This window comes from Fundulus heteroclitus, chromosome 23, assembly GCF_011125445.2.
Source record: "Fundulus heteroclitus isolate FHET01 chromosome 23, MU-UCD_Fhet_4.1, whole genome shotgun sequence".
Taxonomy (NCBI): Eukaryota; Metazoa; Chordata; class Actinopteri; order Cyprinodontiformes; family Fundulidae; genus Fundulus; species Fundulus heteroclitus.
The window spans coordinates 33,416,262-33,436,237 of NC_046383.1; the positions used below are offsets into that span (position 1 = coordinate 33,416,262).

At 41.2% G+C, this 19,976-nt stretch overlaps 1 protein-coding gene across 2 annotated transcripts in view; it reads right to left on the reverse strand.

Moving 5' to 3' along the window:
- LOC105927650 (mitogen-activated protein kinase kinase kinase kinase 4) overlaps positions 1 to 19,976 on the reverse strand; it is an 84,201-nt gene that overhangs the window by 40,689 nt on the left and 23,536 nt on the right. Inside the window, exons 1-8 of one of the 2 annotated variants that reach the window (XM_036127075.1) lie at positions 16,754 to 16,875; positions 16,495 to 16,605; positions 11,262 to 11,352; positions 10,999 to 11,129; positions 9,546 to 9,600; positions 7,287 to 7,365; positions 4,030 to 4,202; positions 91 to 163 (exon numbers count right to left, since the gene is read on the reverse strand). In XM_036127075.1, the coding sequence (XP_035982968.1) occupies positions 91 to 163; positions 4,030 to 4,202; positions 7,287 to 7,365; positions 9,546 to 9,600; positions 10,999 to 11,129; positions 11,262 to 11,352; positions 16,495 to 16,605; positions 16,754 to 16,846 (806 nt within the window). In that variant the 5' untranslated portion in view covers positions 16,847 to 16,875. Of the gene's footprint in view, positions 1 to 90; positions 164 to 4,029; positions 4,203 to 7,286; positions 7,366 to 9,545; positions 9,601 to 10,998; positions 11,130 to 11,261; positions 11,353 to 16,494; positions 16,606 to 16,753; positions 16,876 to 19,976 lie in introns of those variants that run through there. The other variant, XM_021317606.2, reaches the window with a different exon arrangement.

The window sequence follows — 19,976 nt, forward strand, 5'->3', positions numbered from 1 at the left end:
TATGCATAATATGGGTCAAATGTAACATCATAATAGCAGAGACATCTGATCGTATCTGATTCTCCTTAGGCTGCCTGTTGAAATGATTACCTGGGTTCGCCTTCCTCCTCTGTGACCTCATCTTCTTCATCCTCACTGCCACTGTACTCGAACTCCGGACCCTCTAGGAGCGAGAGACACAGAGAGAAAGTGGTTCAGATTGATTTCACCAGACTGATTATCAGGGAGGTAGGTGTGGATCAGTCAGAAACAGTAGAGTGGTTAGAACCATGGAGCTAACCCATCAGATACAGCGCAGTAAAACAATCTGTCCCAACCAAGGCCCCGGGAGTGGCGCCGGCTGCATTGAGTTTGGCCGGGAAGTTAGCTGCCTTTTCCGTCACCACTGAGAGGCCAGGAGTACTTTTCAGCCACGGCTAACGCTTTGGGCCGGCCCCCCTCAATGCAGAGATTATTTGTCCATTTTTGAACCACTCACCTCGATGATGCAAAGTTTACAGCTACAGTGATAACAACATGTGCTGCTAGGGACACAAAGGGTTTCCAGCAGAGCTGTATGATTTTGCCAAAAAACAATATTGCCATATATTTCAACCATAATTGCGATTTAATCAAGACTTTTCTCAGCATTAAGCACAGACAACAAAAAAGTTGTTTGTAAACAAGGACTTCTTAAAACAAGAAATTTAACTGTTTTATATAAATCAGAATATTATTATTCAAGAGAATAAGTTGTTGATTTGGACATGAATCCTTGTTGAACATAAAGTGCAACCAACAAACAAGTTTATATTAAACAGTTTGACCGGTACTTAATGCTGGCGAGGTTCCTGAAAGTTTCTGGTAATAAAGTATGATTATATAAACTCTAAAACAAATAGTAAAATTTGATTATCTCACTGCAGCAACTCTCTTCCATGTGGAGGCTAACCCACTTTAAACATATTACTGACACCTAAAGGATGTTTCTCATCCATTAATTGTTAGATAGCCAAAAGTTGCAGACCTCTGCGATTTGAAAACTGCGTTTTTTAAAAAATTGTGATTATATTGCAAATGCGATTAATTGTCCAGCCCTAGTTTTCAGAACTGTGAGGCTTCAGTTTTCCCACTGACCTTCTTCAAGGTGTTTAGCAATCAGAGTTAATAATTTGTAGCCAAGAGCTTTACTCTGCTACAAAAATGGGTGACTGTGAATCAGTGGGTTGAGTAGTGTTCTTGCAATTGGACGATTGTCGGTTTGATTCCAGATTCCCCTTATCACATGTTGATGTGCCCCTGGGCAAAGCACTACCGATCTGCATATCGGTGTATAAATGTGTGCGTGTTAGTGAGTGCAAAGGGGGTGAATGTGGCTCTGAAGTGCCTTCAGAGGTCAATATAACTAAAAAATTACTACACAAATTCAGTCCATTTACTGATATAATAAGTTCATGGTAAACGGGACCCAACGCTGTGAAGCAGATTCCTTGTCCCACCAGTGCAGAGCTTGATCAACAGTGGCAGCAGGAGGGTGCAACAGCGTCTACTTGCTAATGGGGGCAAAGACTTTTGGAAAATGTCCTTGTGACGAGATGGGCAGCAGAGAAGTCACTTTTGTCCAAGACAAATAGCCACGACCGAGATTCTGCAGGAAATATGAAGTCACACAGACTCCTTCCAATTGTTTGGGACATCTGGAAGTGTCGTTTGTCCTGGTAAGAAGAATGGAGTGCCTCTAGGACTCCTGTATCGTGCCAAGAGTGAAACCTCCAGATGCAATTCTATCTGTTGGGTTGCTTCTAATCCAAGGCACTCGGGTTTCTCACAATTCTGCCCATAAACTTCCAATGAATAAAGATTTGGTTGAAAATGTCCTCCAAGAGCACCTTCTTCCAACGGCCTTTTGTGATGGGGTATCTATTTTAAGCCTGACGGAGCTCCATGTCCCAAGGAAAAAGTGATAAAGAGGTTCAAAGATCACAACGCTGACGTTTGGTTGGTCAGGAAACTCCCGAGATAAAGCTGGCCAGTGGTCAGCTTTAAAAAAACAAAACAAAAAAAAAAAAACACAGGTGGATAAACTAAAGGCAGGAAAAACTGGGATCAAATCCAAGCACTGATAAGACAAGAATAGGTCCCCATTAGTCAAGCCTTGGACCAGAAGTTGATATCCAGCATACGGGATTGAATTACATGTTATGAACAAGAGAGCCATAATGTAAATATTGGCATAAATTGGATGCATCTCCTCAAAAAACTAAGCTTTTGAATAATTGGGACCTATCTGGAGTTATCAACTGGTATTGGTAGAGATTTAAGAAGCTATTTTGACATGTCGAGTAAATGCTGCAGTTTGTTTAGGCTGAAAGAACGTGAGAGTGCGAGAATTGAGCAAGATAACAGGAAGGCTGAACAGAGTACAGCAACATTACTGAGTTTATTTAGGAATCTGCCAAGGATGATAGAGTTCAGGTCATTATTATACGGCAAACACACACAGATTGCTGCTTTATAGTAATGCTAGCCACGCTTTCGGTGCTATTTGTAAGCATAGGACAGTAAAAACCGCTTAAAGTGTTAACTCCTATTATTTTAGCAACGTCTGAAAACAGCTATAAAACCTCGTGTGACATGGCCTCTGCTGCTAATAGACATAACTGCTGACAACCCGGGGCCACGAGACTAGAAAAACATGTTGTGAAAGCCTCTTTAAAAATAGTTCTTAAAGAGAAAGTAGAAGCATCTAAAATTGGTAGGTGATTTTTGACGTCATGTGCACAGAGGAAGCGCAGGAAGGGGGTTGAGGCTCTTGCAGCAACATTTGGACGACATCTGTTGTGAGAGGAGCTCGACCAAACGGCGACTTGACTCTCCAGATGTTCACATTAAAGGTAACACAACACAGGTGGAGTTGGTTAAGGCTGGATGATAGAAGAAAAGGTCGGCGGCATTTCCCGTCCTGATAAGCCCCCCCCCGCTGTGTTGTCATGTGAATCTCCGGCCTATGCTGCGCCTCTGAGCCCCGGCTAGAGGAGAAAGAAACAATTTGTTGCTTTAAACTTCTTAGTGGGAGCGATGCGTCTCGTGAAGCAACACCCATCGTCGCTCAAACTACACCCTTGGGGATGCTAAAAGATGACGCGTCCTCTATGCATCACATCGGAGCTTTGCTTTAGGTTCTGTTTTCCCACACGCAGTAACGCTACAGGCATTTTATTTAGTCCAGGGAACGGCGGAGGGCATGCACACTTACATGGTTTGAAACACACACACACACACACAGACACACACACACACGTAAAACACAGGGAGCGAGGAGAAAGTCTCCAGCCATTTAGTGTGCTTTTGGAGGCTCAGAGATTAGAACCAGATGGTCATTCTGTTTCCTCCTTCCTTCCTCTCAGCCTCTCTCTGCTCAGTCTTCCTTCTCTTTTCTGTCTCTCTTGCACTTCGGCAAATAAACTCAAATCTATCTTGCGGATCTGAGCAGATCTTTTTGTTTTTTTTCTCCCGTGCGAGAACAAAAAGGGCAGGAGGGTCCTAAATAACGGCCCTGCCGCCTTTCCACCTGGCTGACGTTGGCAACGCGCGTTCAGCTCGTCCCCCAAACGCATGAGGATGAGTTATTTTCACAACGCCGCTCCTCCCTTTTTGTTTGGCATTCCAGCTGTGCTGACTTTTGTCTGTTCCAATCCCTCCAAAAATCCCTGCTTCCTTCCTTTAAAACAAAACAATCAAAGCGTTGTGGTAATGATGTCAGAAAAAAGGGCCGACTCTGGGCTCACCAAGAGAAGTTGTGTAAAAATGTGGGCGACGGCTGCGGCCAAGGGAAACATTTCGCCGAACGCTGTTAAAGGAAAATCTAGAGTCTCTGCTGCTGAACGGACGCAGCTCACACGAGCAGCGAGTGTGGGATCCATCTGGAAATGTGAGAACTGAATCATCACGGGGGCAGCGCTCCCGTCTAGCGAGTCGGGTCAGCCGCCCAGAGCATCTGGAGAAAAAGGCCCAGAGAGCCTGTCGACACCGCCGCTGGGTCCCACTCACCTTTCTCTCGCTTCTTCCTGGTTCTGTCCAGGTGGTCTTTCAGCATGATGCGGACCTGCCTCTCGTTTCCCAGGTCCCTGATGAAGGCGTGCTTCAGCAGAGCGTCTGTGATGGGCCGATGCGCGTGGTTTTTGACCAGGCAGCTGTCGACGAACGACAAGAAGCGCTTGGACCTGTGGAAAGCGGGGCAGAGAAACGTGTCCGGTGAAATGTGGGCGGCTTTGACCGCGTTAAACACTGTTAGACGGGCCAGAAGGCTCGAAAACTGGCGGTCTGTGTTTCATCCTCATATAAATGTAGCTCAGTTGTTAAGAGTAAATGCTTCGTTCTACAGTACATGGCAAAAGATTCCATAGATCGACCTTTCTTTCCACGTTTGATCTCAACACAACTACACGCTTTGATGCGTTTTCATTTTTTCACAGAACAGACTGAGAAGCGTTGCATCCAATGCGTCTTTGTAGAAACCACAACTTGCTGCAATTACAGCTTCAGGTCTCACGGGGCGTCGCTCCGGCAGCTTGACACGCGCACACAGAGAACGTTTTTTTGCTCGTTCCTCTTTGCAGAAAAGCTCAGGCTGGATGGAGAGAGAGCGTCTGTTTATTTTCACCTCCTGCTGCAGAAGGTTGGGTTTAGGTCTTTATTTTTGGGCCATTCTTGAAATAAAGCGTTGCGTTTCACGGTTGAGCCCAACACTTTTCACACCCCTGGTTGATTTAGATTAAAAGTTATTCTTAATCAACCCAAGAAGTTATCAGTTATATTTACATTTTTGCAAAAAAATGGCACGTCAGAAGTGTTTTCCCCGTCTACTCTCTTACTTGGTGCATTGCTGTAATCTTCAGTGGCATTACAGCAATGCCACGTACCACGAGCAAAATTAAAAAGATAGTTTTTAAATGTGGTGGAGCGTGAATAATTATGGGCTTAACTACAACCCTGGCTGTATGTTTAGAGTCACTGCTCCGCTCGAAGGGAGAACAAGGACTAAAATCTATTGCGGCCTCTGACAGCCTTTCCTCCAGTATTTGCCCTTAATAAGCATCATTCATCTTCCATCAACTCTGACTCTGCTGGAGAGACATATCCCTGCATTATGATGCGGCCACCTCCATGTTTTCACTGGGAGGATGTTTACTCAGGGTGATGTTTAATGCTAGGCTCTGGCCACACATACTGGTCTGCATGTAGGCTTAAAGGTATCATTTTAGAACCTTACATTTACATATTTGCTCTTTTACGGCCATATTTGTCAATAATAAGGCCAGGCAACCTAAAAGTCATGTTTTTGAGCTGTGGGAGGAAGCCGGAGTACCCGGAGAAAAACCACCCATGCATAGGGAGAACATGCACTGTAAAAATGGAACTAAAAATAAGTGCAATTTTCTGAAAATTAGTGTGTCTGACCTTGATTTGAGCGGGTAAATAAGATGATATGCCAATAGAATAAGATTTTTGCACTTAAAATAGGAACAATACATCTCCATCATCTTATTTCAAGTGCAGGATGTCTAATTATTTTGAATTAGGGGTCAAAATACTCATTCCATTGGCAGATAATCTTATTTACCTGCTTAAATCGAGGACAAACACACTATGTTTAAGAAAATGTTGCTATTTTTAGATCTGTTTTTGCAGTGTGCAAACTCCATGCAGAAAGACCCCCAGGCCGGGGTTTGAACCCAGGACCTTCTTGCTCCCTGCAAGGCAACAATGCCACCAGCTGCTCCACTGTGCAGCCTCACGACTAATTGTGATAGTAATATTTGTCCAGTAGTAATAATCTGTCGACAGATTCTCCCACCCTCATCGTGGCTCCATGCAGCTCCTCCAGAGTAACCGGGGGCGTCTTGGCTGCGTACCGCCTGGCTCTCCTTGCCCAGCCTGTACATCCCGTCTCAGCAGGCTAGCCTCTCTCTGCCCATGTTCAGATGATGGATTGATCAGAGCTCTGCGGGGCTCTGTCCACATCTTCCCCCCCTGACCGGCGTGCTGTCTTGATCATGCTGTTTGATCTCTACTGCTGTCTAATAAACTTTCAGAAGCCAGTTGGTTGCACAGGATTTTGTTCAGGGGTTATCAAAGTAGAGGGGGCTGAATACAAATACATGCCACACTTTTCAGACTTTGTTTGTAAAACTAAACTGGAAACCATGAGTCGTGTTCCTTCCACTTCACAGCGTTGCACTAGTTTTGGACTATTATATAAATTTAAAAAAAAACCACAGAACGATATGACAATTTCCTTACTATTTAGTCATTCTGTTTTCTAGAGCAGGTTGTTTCTAGTTGAATAATTCATCTGAGTTAGTCCAGGAAACATAGAATAGCTGTTCAGAAACGCTGACAACAACTTTATGTAATACAATAGCGAATGAGTGAATGATACAAGTTTAAACTAAGATGTTTGAATGAATTTATACTCAAAACCCATCAATTTAAAGACTAAGAAGTTGCCCACAAGAAACCATAACAGATCAATGCAAGAAGCAGACAAGTCAATGAAATTCACATCAATACCTGTGTCTAGTAGCTGGTACTCATTTCCCAACTTACCTCCGGTCAGTTTATCATTCCTCAAAGCACTCCCAAAGAAGATGTCTACAATGTAAAGCCCGTCTTAAAAGCTTTAAGGCAAAACCTACCAAGAGAACCACTCCGAACGTCGAACGGGACTGTTGCCTGTTTTTTTTGGACAGGGAAGGGAGAGCGATGTGTGTTGCTGCTTGGTTTTACCGCCTTAGGGAGGCCTGGGGCTAAAAGCATGGGCAAGCGCTGCACTCCAGACCCGCGGTAGCTATTAAAAGCTGCTCGGAGAAAAGGCGTTTCTGATCATATTAATAGTGAATGAAAGACAGCAGCTAGGGTCAGTCCAGAGTTCACAGGGAAGAGCTTCTCTATTATGGATGGAAGGGCAGGGAGTACAAGAAGGGTGAATGAGGCAAAGAGGTAATAACCAAAACTTCATTTAGGCCAGAACTTACACCTAAATACAGCAATGAGTCGAGTTTATCAATCGGCAGCAATGAGTCTATTTTATCAATCAGACGAGTGACTAGCAGTTATCTTCAGGTCTAGATCTACTCTCAGGTTTTTTTGTTCTTTTTTTTAATCAAAGGAAACTGTAAGAGTGTCTCTTGTCTGATTGTCAGAGGTATGAAACCCACAACAGAAGCCACCTCGGAGCCTAAAGCGTGCACGCTCTACCCTCTACCCTCTTGTGTGTACATTCGGGAGTGCGTTCACAGACTTACCATTTCTTTGATTTGAGCCTGGGCGCCGGGTTTCGAGGAATCAGAAACAGAGCTCTCATGGGATGCATGTCGCAGAGAGCTGCAGAGGATCCGCGGAGGGAAAGGTGACGCGGCCAGTCATGGAAAAAAAAAAAAAAGAGGGAAAGTGTGTCAGGACCACTGAGAAGTGATTTAAAGCATCTTTGAAGGAAATGGAGACGCCGACTTCTACTAAACCTTCACAGAAAACAGTCAGCAAAGCCTCTATCAGTTCAGAGATGACAGACTGTGATCTTTGGGCCTATCATTGTGGTTGTTCGCTACTAAGGAAAAATCCAAAAGCGTGAGAAAAGAACCCAACAGCTTTTTCAGCAGCAATAATTTAAAATCAGACCTTGTCCACCTCTGGCTTTTTTTGACCCGTTCCCAATCATCAGCCCTCTGCCACCATGCTTGGCTGTTTAGATGTGGTGTTTGTGAAAACGAGTGACGTTTGCTTTCTCTCCAAACACAGCACTGTGCATTACAACCGAGTCGCTCCCCTTCAGGGTCATCTGTCCGAACACTCGGTGTTCTGATGGAACCTGAAAAACGCTGCCATGTTTGTAGAGAGGGAGAAAGCAAGTCTGGTCTTACGCTGCTTCGGTCTAAAATCTGCTGTCATGAGCTTCAAAATTTAAAATGCCAAATAAGCCTGACTGAGACGGAGCTGTCAGTTTTCTTGGAACGTCTCCCAGGATCAGATACGGGGCGTCTCGGGCCTCAGACTGACCTCCTCTGACTTCTACTCCAGCGAAGTCTAGTAACTGCTTTAAATGTTCTCCAGTTGTAATTTTCTAACTCTGGTGAAAAAAACGGGGTGCCTTGTGGGTTACCATTTTTTATTTAACAATGTAAAAAAAATGTAATTAAAATTTTCAAAACAATGTCATTGTCATGGTTTAGTTTTGGTCTGGCTATTTTCCCGGTTGTTTTATAGTGCCTTCTCCTCTCACTCAGCAATCAGTCACACCTGTTAGGCTCTAATTAGTCTGAAATCACTTCACCTGCCAGCCTCCCTACTTAAGCTCCCTTCAGTTTGCTCCTCGTCGCCGGCTCATCTTCAGTCTCTATCTACACCGCGCCTGTCTAGTCCTGTTCTCAGCATTCTCCACTCACTCCACGTCTGTCAGCCTGGTTTGTTCCCTGTTTTGTTGCTGGATTTCCTGCCTCCTCTGTGCCTCAAGTAAGGCCTCTGCTAGCTGCTGGATTTCCAACTTCCTCTGTGCCTCAAGTAAGGCCTCTGCTAGCTGCTGGATTTACTACAGCCCCAGGATCTCAAGAACTGTCCCTGCTGCTCTGTTGCCGGACTGCCTGCTACCCTGTGCTCCAGCAGTCCTACACCCCAAGAACTGTCTTGCTCTGACAGCAGCCCAGCATCTCCAAGAACTCTCTCCAGTTTCTTAATCCAGTCAGCCTGTTCCTGCACTATCATCTCCAGTACATATTTATTTTTTGACCAGCAACAAATAAAACGGGCAATATGTTAATGAATCAAACAGACAGAGTTTCCTAATTTTCTTTGTGTTTTGGCGTCTATTCTTATCGACCAGAATTGTTTCATCAGAAAAAGTTGTTGTACTTTGCCAATCTCGCCAACTTTAATGAACGTTGCTGGATGTTTATGGTTCTACTTTTCATTCATTTTAAATGGAAGTAAAACCTGGTGATAAAAGACAAGTGTTGCACCTATCACTTTCAGATTTAGACATTTCAGAGAAAATCTTCCTTTTAAAAATAGTTACAAGCTGTGTCGATCTGCATCAAATCCATGCGCTGGAGGTCATGATTTCTGCCATTGTCGAATTGAGTCGACAATGCCGCATAACATCACTTCAAGTGGTCCAAGAGCTGAACTTTGGACACATTTTTCTTAGAAAAATTGGCTTCAAATAGTTTGGAATTGACCTTATAAGCCTTTACTGCCGGACGGATGACAACAGTTGTCTCTCCATCTTTGCACTCGGTTAACGTGCACCAGAATGTACTTTTATAATGGTGCTCACACTTATCCCAGTTCACCCACCCAAACAGTATATACAGCAGGAACTCCCTGTTACCGACACCCTTAAATGATGGTGGAGCCTCACCAATATTAAATGGCGTCACAGTTTTACTTTAATAAATATGGACACAGTGTAATATGCTATAAAACAAATGTATCCAAATCGAATAGTTAACTGAGGGTCCACAAACTTATTAAATGTGAATTTTCTACATTGAGAAGTATTCGTAACTTACGAGGGGCTCCTTCAGCCATCTCCAGCGCAGTGATGCCCAATGACCAGAGATCGCTCTAAAAACAAAAAGAGAAAGCAAAGGGCTGCGTCTGTAGCACACATAAGCTAAGAATCACAGTCTCACAGTCTGTGAATCAGTTTGGCTGCTGAGCAAGGCAATTCATCAAAGGATTAAAGACAATGTGTCTAAAACTAACATCTCACATTTCACAAGTGAACCACGAGACTCTTTTACAGAAGCACCGAAACCCGACTTCAATTCAAGATAAATGTTAGGACTATACAGAAACCAGAGATTTGCATATCTTTAAGCATACCGGGTGACTGTGGTTCTGTGGTTTATGGTTGTCTTGAAACTGAAAGGTCGTGGGTTCAATTTCACCACACCCCTGTCAAGACAGCCACTGGACCTCATGTTGCCGACTGATCAGCGTATCGGTGCATGAATGTCATAATGGCAGTGGGTGTGACTGAAAGGTTGTGGCTCTAGTGTAAAGTGCTCAGTATAAATTTACAATATAAAAAGACAGCGAAAATATTTTATTGTCTCTATCGGACATTTAGGTCAGTTATGATCAGCAAAGTTATTTCTGTTTGCTACAAGAAAGATTAATGCCAGAACATTTTCAGATCGTTTTCTTCAAATACACAAATTTGCGTTCATTTCCTCAATATTTGGTAAAAGCTGCCTGACTTAGGGTAAATGTTTTAGCTTTTCATCCATAAGCTTCTCCCATTAATTTGCTGGACTTTTCGTATGCTTAGGGTCACTGTCCAGATAGAAGACTTCTCTTACACATGATGTGTCCTGTGAATCATAGTGTATGCAAAAAAAACAAAAAAAAAACAAAAACAAAAAAATACATCTCTCTCTAAAGACACCAATGATTTCGCTCCAATTATTCAGCCGTTTAGCAAATAGAAACAACTCTGATAATCCTAACTGACATAAAACAGGAAATGTTTAGTCTCAATTTCAGTAAGGCTACATTGGTTTCATCTCTTTGTATTTGACACTAAAATTTTACATCTTAAAACAAATAAAATCAACCAACTACCCCCAATGTTTATCTGTAGGCGATAACTTTAAATAGATTGAAATCCATGCTGTGCTTTTATAGTTGTAGGAGACGCTCAAAGCGCGTTACTATAGAGCCACATTCACACTCACAAACACGTGCATACCGGCTTGTAGGTCAGTAGGCAACTTAGGGTGTCTTGCCCAGGAGCACATCAACACATGGCAGGAGGAACCCACCGCTTTCTGATTGCAAGGCAACAGTGAGCCGCAGCCGGAGTGTAGCTGTTGCTAGCGGCTACAAATCTATTTTTTAACTACAGTTTGTTGTGTAGCCAGAACTAATTTCTAGCGGACTTTTCCGCTAAAGGGACATTCACTACATTTCTGTACTGCATTCTTGTAAGAATGGCTGCTTCTGTTGAAGACAAATTACTCTGTAATCATAGGTGGCGTCTGGGTTCTCGTCACAGGCGATGACCTCTGGAGCCATCCAATAGGGAGTACCGATGAAAGTGTTCCTTCGACCAATCGTCCTGTCCAGCTGAGCTGAGACTCCAAAGTCAACTGGAATAGAAAATTGTGAGAAAACATGCTATAATTATAAATAAAATTAAAAATAAAAACATCAGATTTGTGACTGCAGTGCTGTTCTGCCTGAGGCCGAACTACTCGCTATCCGAGTGCATTCTGTCTTACCCAGCTTGACCTCAGCATTCTCCGTGAGCAAAACATTTTGGCCCTTTATGTCTCGGTGGATCACATGATGGGAGTGAAGATGGGAAAGACCCTGGAAGACAAATATGTCCACAATGAGCCCACCCGTGCACGGACAAGTCAGATGACTACAAGCCTGAAAGTGGCAGAGATCGCCTTATAAAGAACAGTTTCACATCACATGCCTGGCTCTGTACGCGCTGAGACTCATGCTGGCTTCGTGGAAGTGCGAAAGAACATATATCATGCCTCTTTTAACCCATTAGCCCAATTTCCTGGAACATTAATATAATGTCTGCCTTTATTCAGTCAAAATAACAGGGTTACGGTTTTCGGTGCAACATATTTAAGAGCGACACCCCTGTGTGTTCACTTTTGGAGATAATTAAACATTTAGTTTCCACTCACCTAGGTAACCAAATGGTAAGTTAGCCACTTAAAGAAAATGGGTCACAATTATGGCGTTCATAACAGTTTTTCACGTTACAACAGCAAACATTAGTATATTATGACAGTAAGAAAATATGCAAGCAAAGCAGTTTTTGAAACAAGCATATATTAGGGCCAATGACAACTATAGAGGAACTGCATGGATCCACAGCTCAGGTGGGAGGGTCATTCGCCGCAACAACTATTAGTTGTGCACTGCCCAGATTTGGCCTTCATGGACGAATGTCAAGAAGAAAGTAATTTTTAATGAAACCATTGTCTAAAGTTTGCCACAAGCCCTGACAGGGACACAGCAAACAGCTTGAAGAAGGTTCCCCGCTCAGACGAAACCAAAATTGAGAGCCGTGTGGCAGAAAACCAGCAACGCACATCGCCATGAACGCAACATGGCCATGGAGAAACATGGCGATGGCAACGTCATGCTGCGCGGATGCATTTCCTCAGCACAGACAGGGACATTTGCCAATGATGGGAATATGGATAGAAGTAAAGACAGGGAAATCCTAGAAGAAAACCAGTCAAAGCGAAAAGCTGCAAAAGACCTGAGGCCGAGGAGGGGGTTGACCTTTCAACAGGGCACCAACCCCTAATATACAGCCACACCTGAAATAGGGGGATTAAAGTAGGGCTGCATGATATTATGAAATTACAATATTACTGTATGATAGTAAAATGACAGCATGGACTGCAATTGACCCATTTCTTGCTCCCTTCCTGTTTCTTTTAATCATTGCATTGTCTCCACTATGCTCTGTGAGCTTTGTGATCTCAGTCACTAAAATTGATGACAGGTATGGACATCAAGGGACATACAGACCCAGCTGGACAAATATATTATTGCCAAGTGGAGCGTAAATGCACGACAGTTTAATATATTAACCTATCAAATGCTGCGTTTAAGCAGTCTATTGCAATTGCATTATTTGCAACATTGCAGGTGCTATGATTAGAACCTGTGGCAACTCTCAACAAATGCTCTTCCCTAAAGACCTTCACTCAAGGATAGGCAAGAATCTCTGTCTCTGGATGTTGGAACTTGGTTGCGAAACATAAAAAAAGCTGAAATTCAAGCTAAAGTTTCTATAAAGGTTCCACAACGTACTGACTGAGGGATGCTGAAGCATAAATGCATGCCGCACTATTAAGATTTAATTTGGATTTATCATCCTCTATTATTTTCTTTCAATATCACAGCTACACTTTGAGTTGGTCTATTGCAGGGATCACCAACCTTTTTGAAACTGAGAGCTACTTCATTGGTACTGTGTCACACGAAGGGCTACCAGTACTGACCTTGGAACTAGAAGAGTCAGCGCTCACCAATAATATAAGTATATAATACATATACTTATATTTATTTACTGACATAGATGTGTAGTTTTGTAAGGACCACATTCTAAAATATACATTAACGCAGGTTGTGCTGTATTTTTAGCATGACTAGTGTGTGCTTACGTGATGAGATATCCTGAAACTGACCTGATCCCATCAACAGGGATAGGGTTACATTATTTAAAGTTTTAGAAACAAACATGCAGCCGCAGTAAACATTGACATTTTTTCTTAACAGTTCCCTTTTAACCGCCGAAGTGCTCGATTAGAGACCTTCTACCAGTAGTTTCGGAGCAGGCACACTTCTGTGTCCTTGTATTCTCGCTTCTTCAAAGGAGGTTAAATAAACAGAGGAAGTGAGTCCTATTTCAGACAATGACTTCAGCGTAGGGTCTCTCCACGCATATGAGGGGATGTTGTGATGCTGGAACAATCAGGAGGAGACAGCGTGGCTGGCTGAAAATGTTGGCGACGGTCCAGAATTGTTTTTTTTTTTTTTTCTTCGACCCTTCGAATTTTTTAAACAGTAAAAATAAACATTGCAGAGTTATAAATTTTGTCCTCGATAACAGCCCAATATCATCAGCGAAGAGGTTTATTTACACTGGGCACGGGCAAGCTGAAGGACTGCTAGGTTTGTTAGTGCAGTGACAAACTCAACAAGACTAAACAGAAAGCAGCCTTTCTCAGGACCTTAGGAGCTCTTAAACAAACACATGCCTTAAACTGCTCTATTAAGTATGAAGATGAAAACATGTTTGGATATTTTTTTAACCATTTTTGCATGTATTAAAACAGAACTCTGTACTGTGCCACTAAAGTCCACCATATATAACTCCTGTCCTCGAGGGCCAGTGGCCCTCAACTTTTACATGCGTCTCTGGTCCGACACAAGTGAATGTGAACAACAGCCTGAGAGACATCACAACTGTGACTGTCACCGGGCCTTGAGCCATGGTGTCTTACACCTAAGCTCTAGAGAAATGAACTGCATTTTCACTTCTGCGGTATATACAAAACTGAAATGACATAAAAATATAAACTGAAATGTTTCATAAATAGCATATTTAAAAAAAAGTTTCAATCCTGTCACAGACAAAAATGTCCTGACCCGATGGGGATTTATTTCCATACAGGCCAACTGTCTAATTTGGAGATATGCTTTGGGTCATTCCACATTTGGAAGACCTGTTTGTGTCTAAACCTTAAATTCCAGGCTGATGTCTTGAAATGTTGCTTCAATGTTTCCACCTGATGTTCTTTCTTCACATTCTTAGTGAATGTATATATATATATATATATATATATATATATATATATATATATATATATATATATATATATATATATATATATATATATATATATATATATATATATATATATATATATATATATATATATATATATATATAAATAAAAACAGTAAAAACCATAATACAAGACATCTGAAAACCTCTCTCTCATCTAGCAAATGCTAGAATAAGTTGTAATCTGGGAGGAAATACCAAAATAGACATATTGCTGTATATTTCTAGGATGAGTATACTCTACAAAAATACCAAACTGGACAAATGGTTGTCTCAGTCTACACATGTATGGAAATGTAGATTAATTAGCATTTCCTTCGCAAATTTTATGAAAAAAAAAGAGCCTTAATTGGCTTTAAATTATCCAGAACTCATCAGCATTTATTGTGCAACATTTTAGCTCAATGACGAAGCATCCGTTAGCATAATTGTTGCAATTTAGGATTTGAAGTGCTTCACTTTAAAGCACAATAACAGTGTATTCAAAGTATTTTGGAACAGTCCTAACTGTAACAGTGTTTAGTTAGGACTGTTCCTAACTTAAATCGCAACGGAAAGCTTTAGGTTCACTCTTTTTATTGAAATTCCTTTTTCACTAGTTTGTGAGAATCGTATTAATGCACAGCTCTTTTAATATCCAGCCACATATTCAGATTTAAAACTTTAGTAGGGTATTAATACCCCTCATTTTCTTAGCCATGTTGTAATAAATTTGCTGATGTGTTGGATGGCTAGTTTCATTCTAGCTTCTGCTGTCAGACTTCAGCTTTTTACACCATCTTAAGCATATTCTAAAATACACAGGAGTTAAAACAACCAAACATTTCCACAATGCTCTCAAATACACAAGGAAACATGTTCCAGAAGGTTTTTGGCTTGCCCGGATCTTACTTTTAAAAGAAAACCTTAGTTTTGTTGCTTGGATGATCAAGATTGACAGCTTAGATAATTTCCAAATGTGGTGAGGTTATGTTGGGAAATGACATCCAAGCCTATCCCGGAGTGATGGGCAGCAACAACTGCTTCCTTAAGCTGTCTTTCCTCTTGGCATCATGCTAAGATGGACCTGAACGCCACAGAGCGGCGAACTGCAAAACGTTAATAGAGCCGCTTCCACCTGTTGATTATCAGTCAAATCTAAACCCTGCAGCCCCCTTGTGCTATTTCATTCCTTTCTCAAGCCGTGAGTGTAGAAATCTTATCTTCAGCTTTACTTTTTGTGAAGAATCAATGACATCAAAAGATGCGCTGAGAAATAAGCTGGTTGCTGGAGTCTGACAGTTTTCCACTTGGCCTGCACTCACTGGTGATCAGCCGGGTGGAAACAAATGCATCTCTTTCTGATCGGTGAAGACATCAGACCCAAGCGCTAAGAAGAATCTAGTGTGAAAGTTGTTAGTGTGGGACGAGGAGTCAATAGTAGCTTCTCAGAGAACCACTGAGGAGTTTTAAAATGAAGCCAGAAGAAATATAGACTGTGTAAGAAGTCCTTTAAGAAGCTATTTCTAAGAAAACTGTAATTTCTAAGGAAAATAACAGCCTAGAGAATCTCTGGTTAAATTGGAAAAAGAAGTGAACTGATCCAGAGCAGACAACAGGAAGGCTAACCCTGTTACTGAAACATTGCTCTGTTTGATTATTTTGTTATTCAGTCCTTTTGTGAAAAATGCTGGATTGGGAAATTATGTCAGCCCTTTGGAAATCTCAAATTCAACGTCTACATTCTCAAGGGAATACAGAAGAAGACTACCGTGTTATTAATGCTACCTACACTAATTGTCTCATTGCTAAAATAAGATGCAAAATGCAGTTTAAGACGTCAACTCAAAATCATTTTACCTGTAGTTTAATAATCATAAAAACTTGTTCTATAGTGAATGCTCTCTCACGAACGCTGATCGGAACATCTGTTATTATATGCCATTATGCTGTTTCTCATCTGAAACTGTATTTACCTCTTTCTATACGCCACCAAGGAATCCATCATATCACTAGGTCCTGATAGCTAAAAACGCAACATGCTAGGAATCAGCAGCCTCTTTCTATACAAGGCAGTTCTGATTACATAATGATGTGTTTTGCCGTGTGTTTATGCTTGAGCGTGTATTTCATGTTGACCTTACCCGCAGCACCTCTCTGCAGATGTAGGCAATCCAGTCCTCTTTCAGGCAGTTTCCTTTAGTCTTTTTCACCAAGTCTGTCACAGAGCCAGCACCACAGTACTCCATCACTAACTGAAGAAGCAACAAGATAATGGTTATCAGACATTAGTTTTAGCTCAATTTATATATAAAAAAAAAAAAACAATCCATATGTTGCAGTCCTAACATGAACAGAGTGCTTGGAACTTGAAATATTTTTGGACAATTTCAGTTTACAAACCCAGAGTTGGTGGTCCTGTCCAGCAGGCCCTTTCTTGATGAAGGCACCATAATAAGTGGCAATGTTTCTGTGATGGGAATAACTTTTCAGCATATTAATCTCCAGCTTTATCTCCTCCTCTTCTTCCTAATGATGAAACCCAGAAGAGTAAACACAATTCCACTGTGACTCTGACTATGAACAGCAACAATGCATCAAGTAACGTTTGGCTTTAAACTCAAAATCCTTGATTTACATTTATTTGAAATGAAAAATCAGGCATTTTAATGAATCGTTCGAGTAAATACAAAAATCTCAGTGGTCGATGTAAAATATTTAAGTGCATAAAATGCAACAGCAGAAATGATCTGAAGTTCTCCAAGTCAGTGAATCCCTAAGTTGTCCACTCAAATGAAGGAGGTCAAAGGAAATGAGAAGAGTAGGTTGAATGGTAGGGGAGCCGGAGGAGTTGGACTTAATGTTTGTGTTTTTTAACTCCTGCCTCCTTGTCTCCACAGAAACAAGAGAAAAGGACAAGGCAGAGTGGTAACTTTCACAGCCATCTGAAACAAAAAGCCCCTTGCCTGACTGCGACCTCCGTCTGAGTGCGCAAGTGTGAGTCTGTGTGTGATGGCAGATAATAGACAGGCATTTCCACAGATTGTCTGCAGCAGAGCAGCGGAGGAATCATAAAAAAAAAAAAAAGTCCACAGCTAAAGTCCACCATGTTGATGATGAAAATATGCATATATTGTGTATTGCAAGTTCACGCTTCTTCAGTAGCGGTTCTAAGTTTCACTCCAAGCTCTTTAAAGTTCAAAGTTAACATGCCCCAGCATTAAGGTCACATGCATTACTAATTTTAGAATTAAAACAAAACAACAAAATACTAAATATTTGCAGTTTGGTGTCTACTGGTTTAGTTTTGCCCACAGCTATACTACTTCAAATATTTATTTGATCAGATTTTTAAAACAATGGCACGTACAAAGACTGTGATTCCATTCAAAACTGCTGCAATACCAGAGCCTCACCAGTAGGTGGTGAAAATGTCGTCATCAACGACATCAAATTTCAAAGTAGTCGATCCTGAGAACGGCTAAAGTAGTGCTAGGTTGACGATTCTCCCAGAATGCATTGTTGCTCAAAAAACATGCAGGGTATCTGCACAACACACCACAAACAGTTTTGTTTTAATCATCATCATTCTAGCAAAAAACTCGGAATGAGGACAAGAGGCATATACAAACTCAGAAATTTCTGTGTCATATAACTATGGATGGACAGGGTCTAATGTTCTAGTCTGTGTAATCCCCTTTCCATATTTTCATAGTGATGAGTTCCCGATGAAGCCGAGCTGAAATTCAGACAGAAAACTATCAACAACAGCGATCACTTCAAAAACACCTTGAGCCAAACTCCCAACAGCTGTACACGTTCCGATAAAACGCCTTTTAAATTTCCCACGGTGATTAGGTCCTCCTTTAAGAAACGGTACTTTAAACCATTTACAACTAAAGAAAACATTGAGGCACTTATGATTTTAGTTAAAGCTACAAAAATGTCAAGTTCTAATAAAAAAAAACACCATTGCATTTCATTTCAGATGGATTTATCTGTCCAATGAGATTAGTTATTGTTATTTCTTCCGTTGTTTAATTACCGGATCAGGGTAATATAAGACGCAGCGGTAAAAAGCATCATGATTTTCCATTTTGGGCCCTGCACCGTGACCTCAAGCTGTGGTCGCTAAACTATGAGATTTCATATTCAAAATATAATTTGAGTCTGGCCAGTGACATTTTTGACATAAACAAAAGGAAAACCTGAGACGTTCCTTAAAACTTATAAGGGTTATGATACTGATGGTACAGTATTTCGCTAAACCGAAAACCAAGAACAGATTAAAGAGCTTGTGTTTTAATATTAATGTATGAGCTTTCCAGATGGCCAAATTATAAGCTCCACTGGAATCTGGCCACATAAATGATTAAAGATCTAACTGATATCCTTTTATTAACATATCATCTAAAAGCTGTAAAAACTATTTATTCCAGGTCAAATATGTGTCAAAACTGATTAGGAGACTTTGTAAAAAACAACTAAGCTCATTTAACAGTTTCCGCTCTATAATTAGAATAAAAACACTAGTTAAGTTGATTTCTTCATACACCTTTTTTCTTTAAAACTCATGATGTTGCAGTTTGACACTGAGGCTAAGCTGTTCTATGTGGTTTTGAAACGGCATAGTGGAACAAACACGGCTGCAAAACAAAATAAAGACTTAATCCAAAAAGTTGGAGCATGTTACCTATTCCACATAGATACAGAGGTGTGTCAATACTTTCAACATGTTTAATTCAAGCACGTATCATAAAGGTGTAGCCTATAATCTAGTTCCAATCTGTAAACTCCCCCAAAACCCCGGATACAGCTTTTATTGGACGTTTTTCTATCCCCAAATTGATTTACTTTACAGTAACTTATTAATATTTCATAATACTAAAACAACAACACAACACTGTGGCTTTTAAACTCTAAAGTGAGCAGAGCTTTAATATCACAGAGATCTAATAAAAAACTACTTCTGTGTGGAAAAAAAGAAACATGAGAAGCGTAAGAAGAGGAGGAGGAGGGGGGGGGGGTCGTTCTCGTAACTCGATTTAGTCGGGGGGAAAGTGCTATATTAAAGAACATTGCAGTTTGATCCGTGTTGTATGTGCGTACTCTGACAGGAGAATTATGAGAGGCTCCCGAGTGGATTGTAAGAGTTGAAATCGCTTCAATGACCTAAGTGTGCAGTGAGAGAACTCATAGAGTGGAAACACAGAAGAGAGGCTGTCTGTTTGGAGTCATGACAGAGCAATCAGGGACGTGTTCTGTAGGTAGTTTCTGGGCTGCTGGTTCTGTTCTCTCATGACTTTTAGATCTTTAGGGGGTACGGTTAAAAACCTTTACATCTTGAGTAAATAACCTGAGATTTACAACACAACAATAAGCTGTACTTGAACATAACTCTGTCCACAATCACTTGCCTGCTGCTAGATTTTAAAGTCTGGTCTGTCAAGTCTAAATTCCTTTATCCACTTTTTTCCTCCAGTAAAAGCCTAGCAAAATTATTATTTTGTAAACAAATCACCACATTTTTTTGCTGCTGACTGGATTTGTCTGTATGAGTGACAGGGGTGTAACTTTGATTGACCGGTATCATGAATTAATCGGAAGAATGACACAAAAAGCTTTG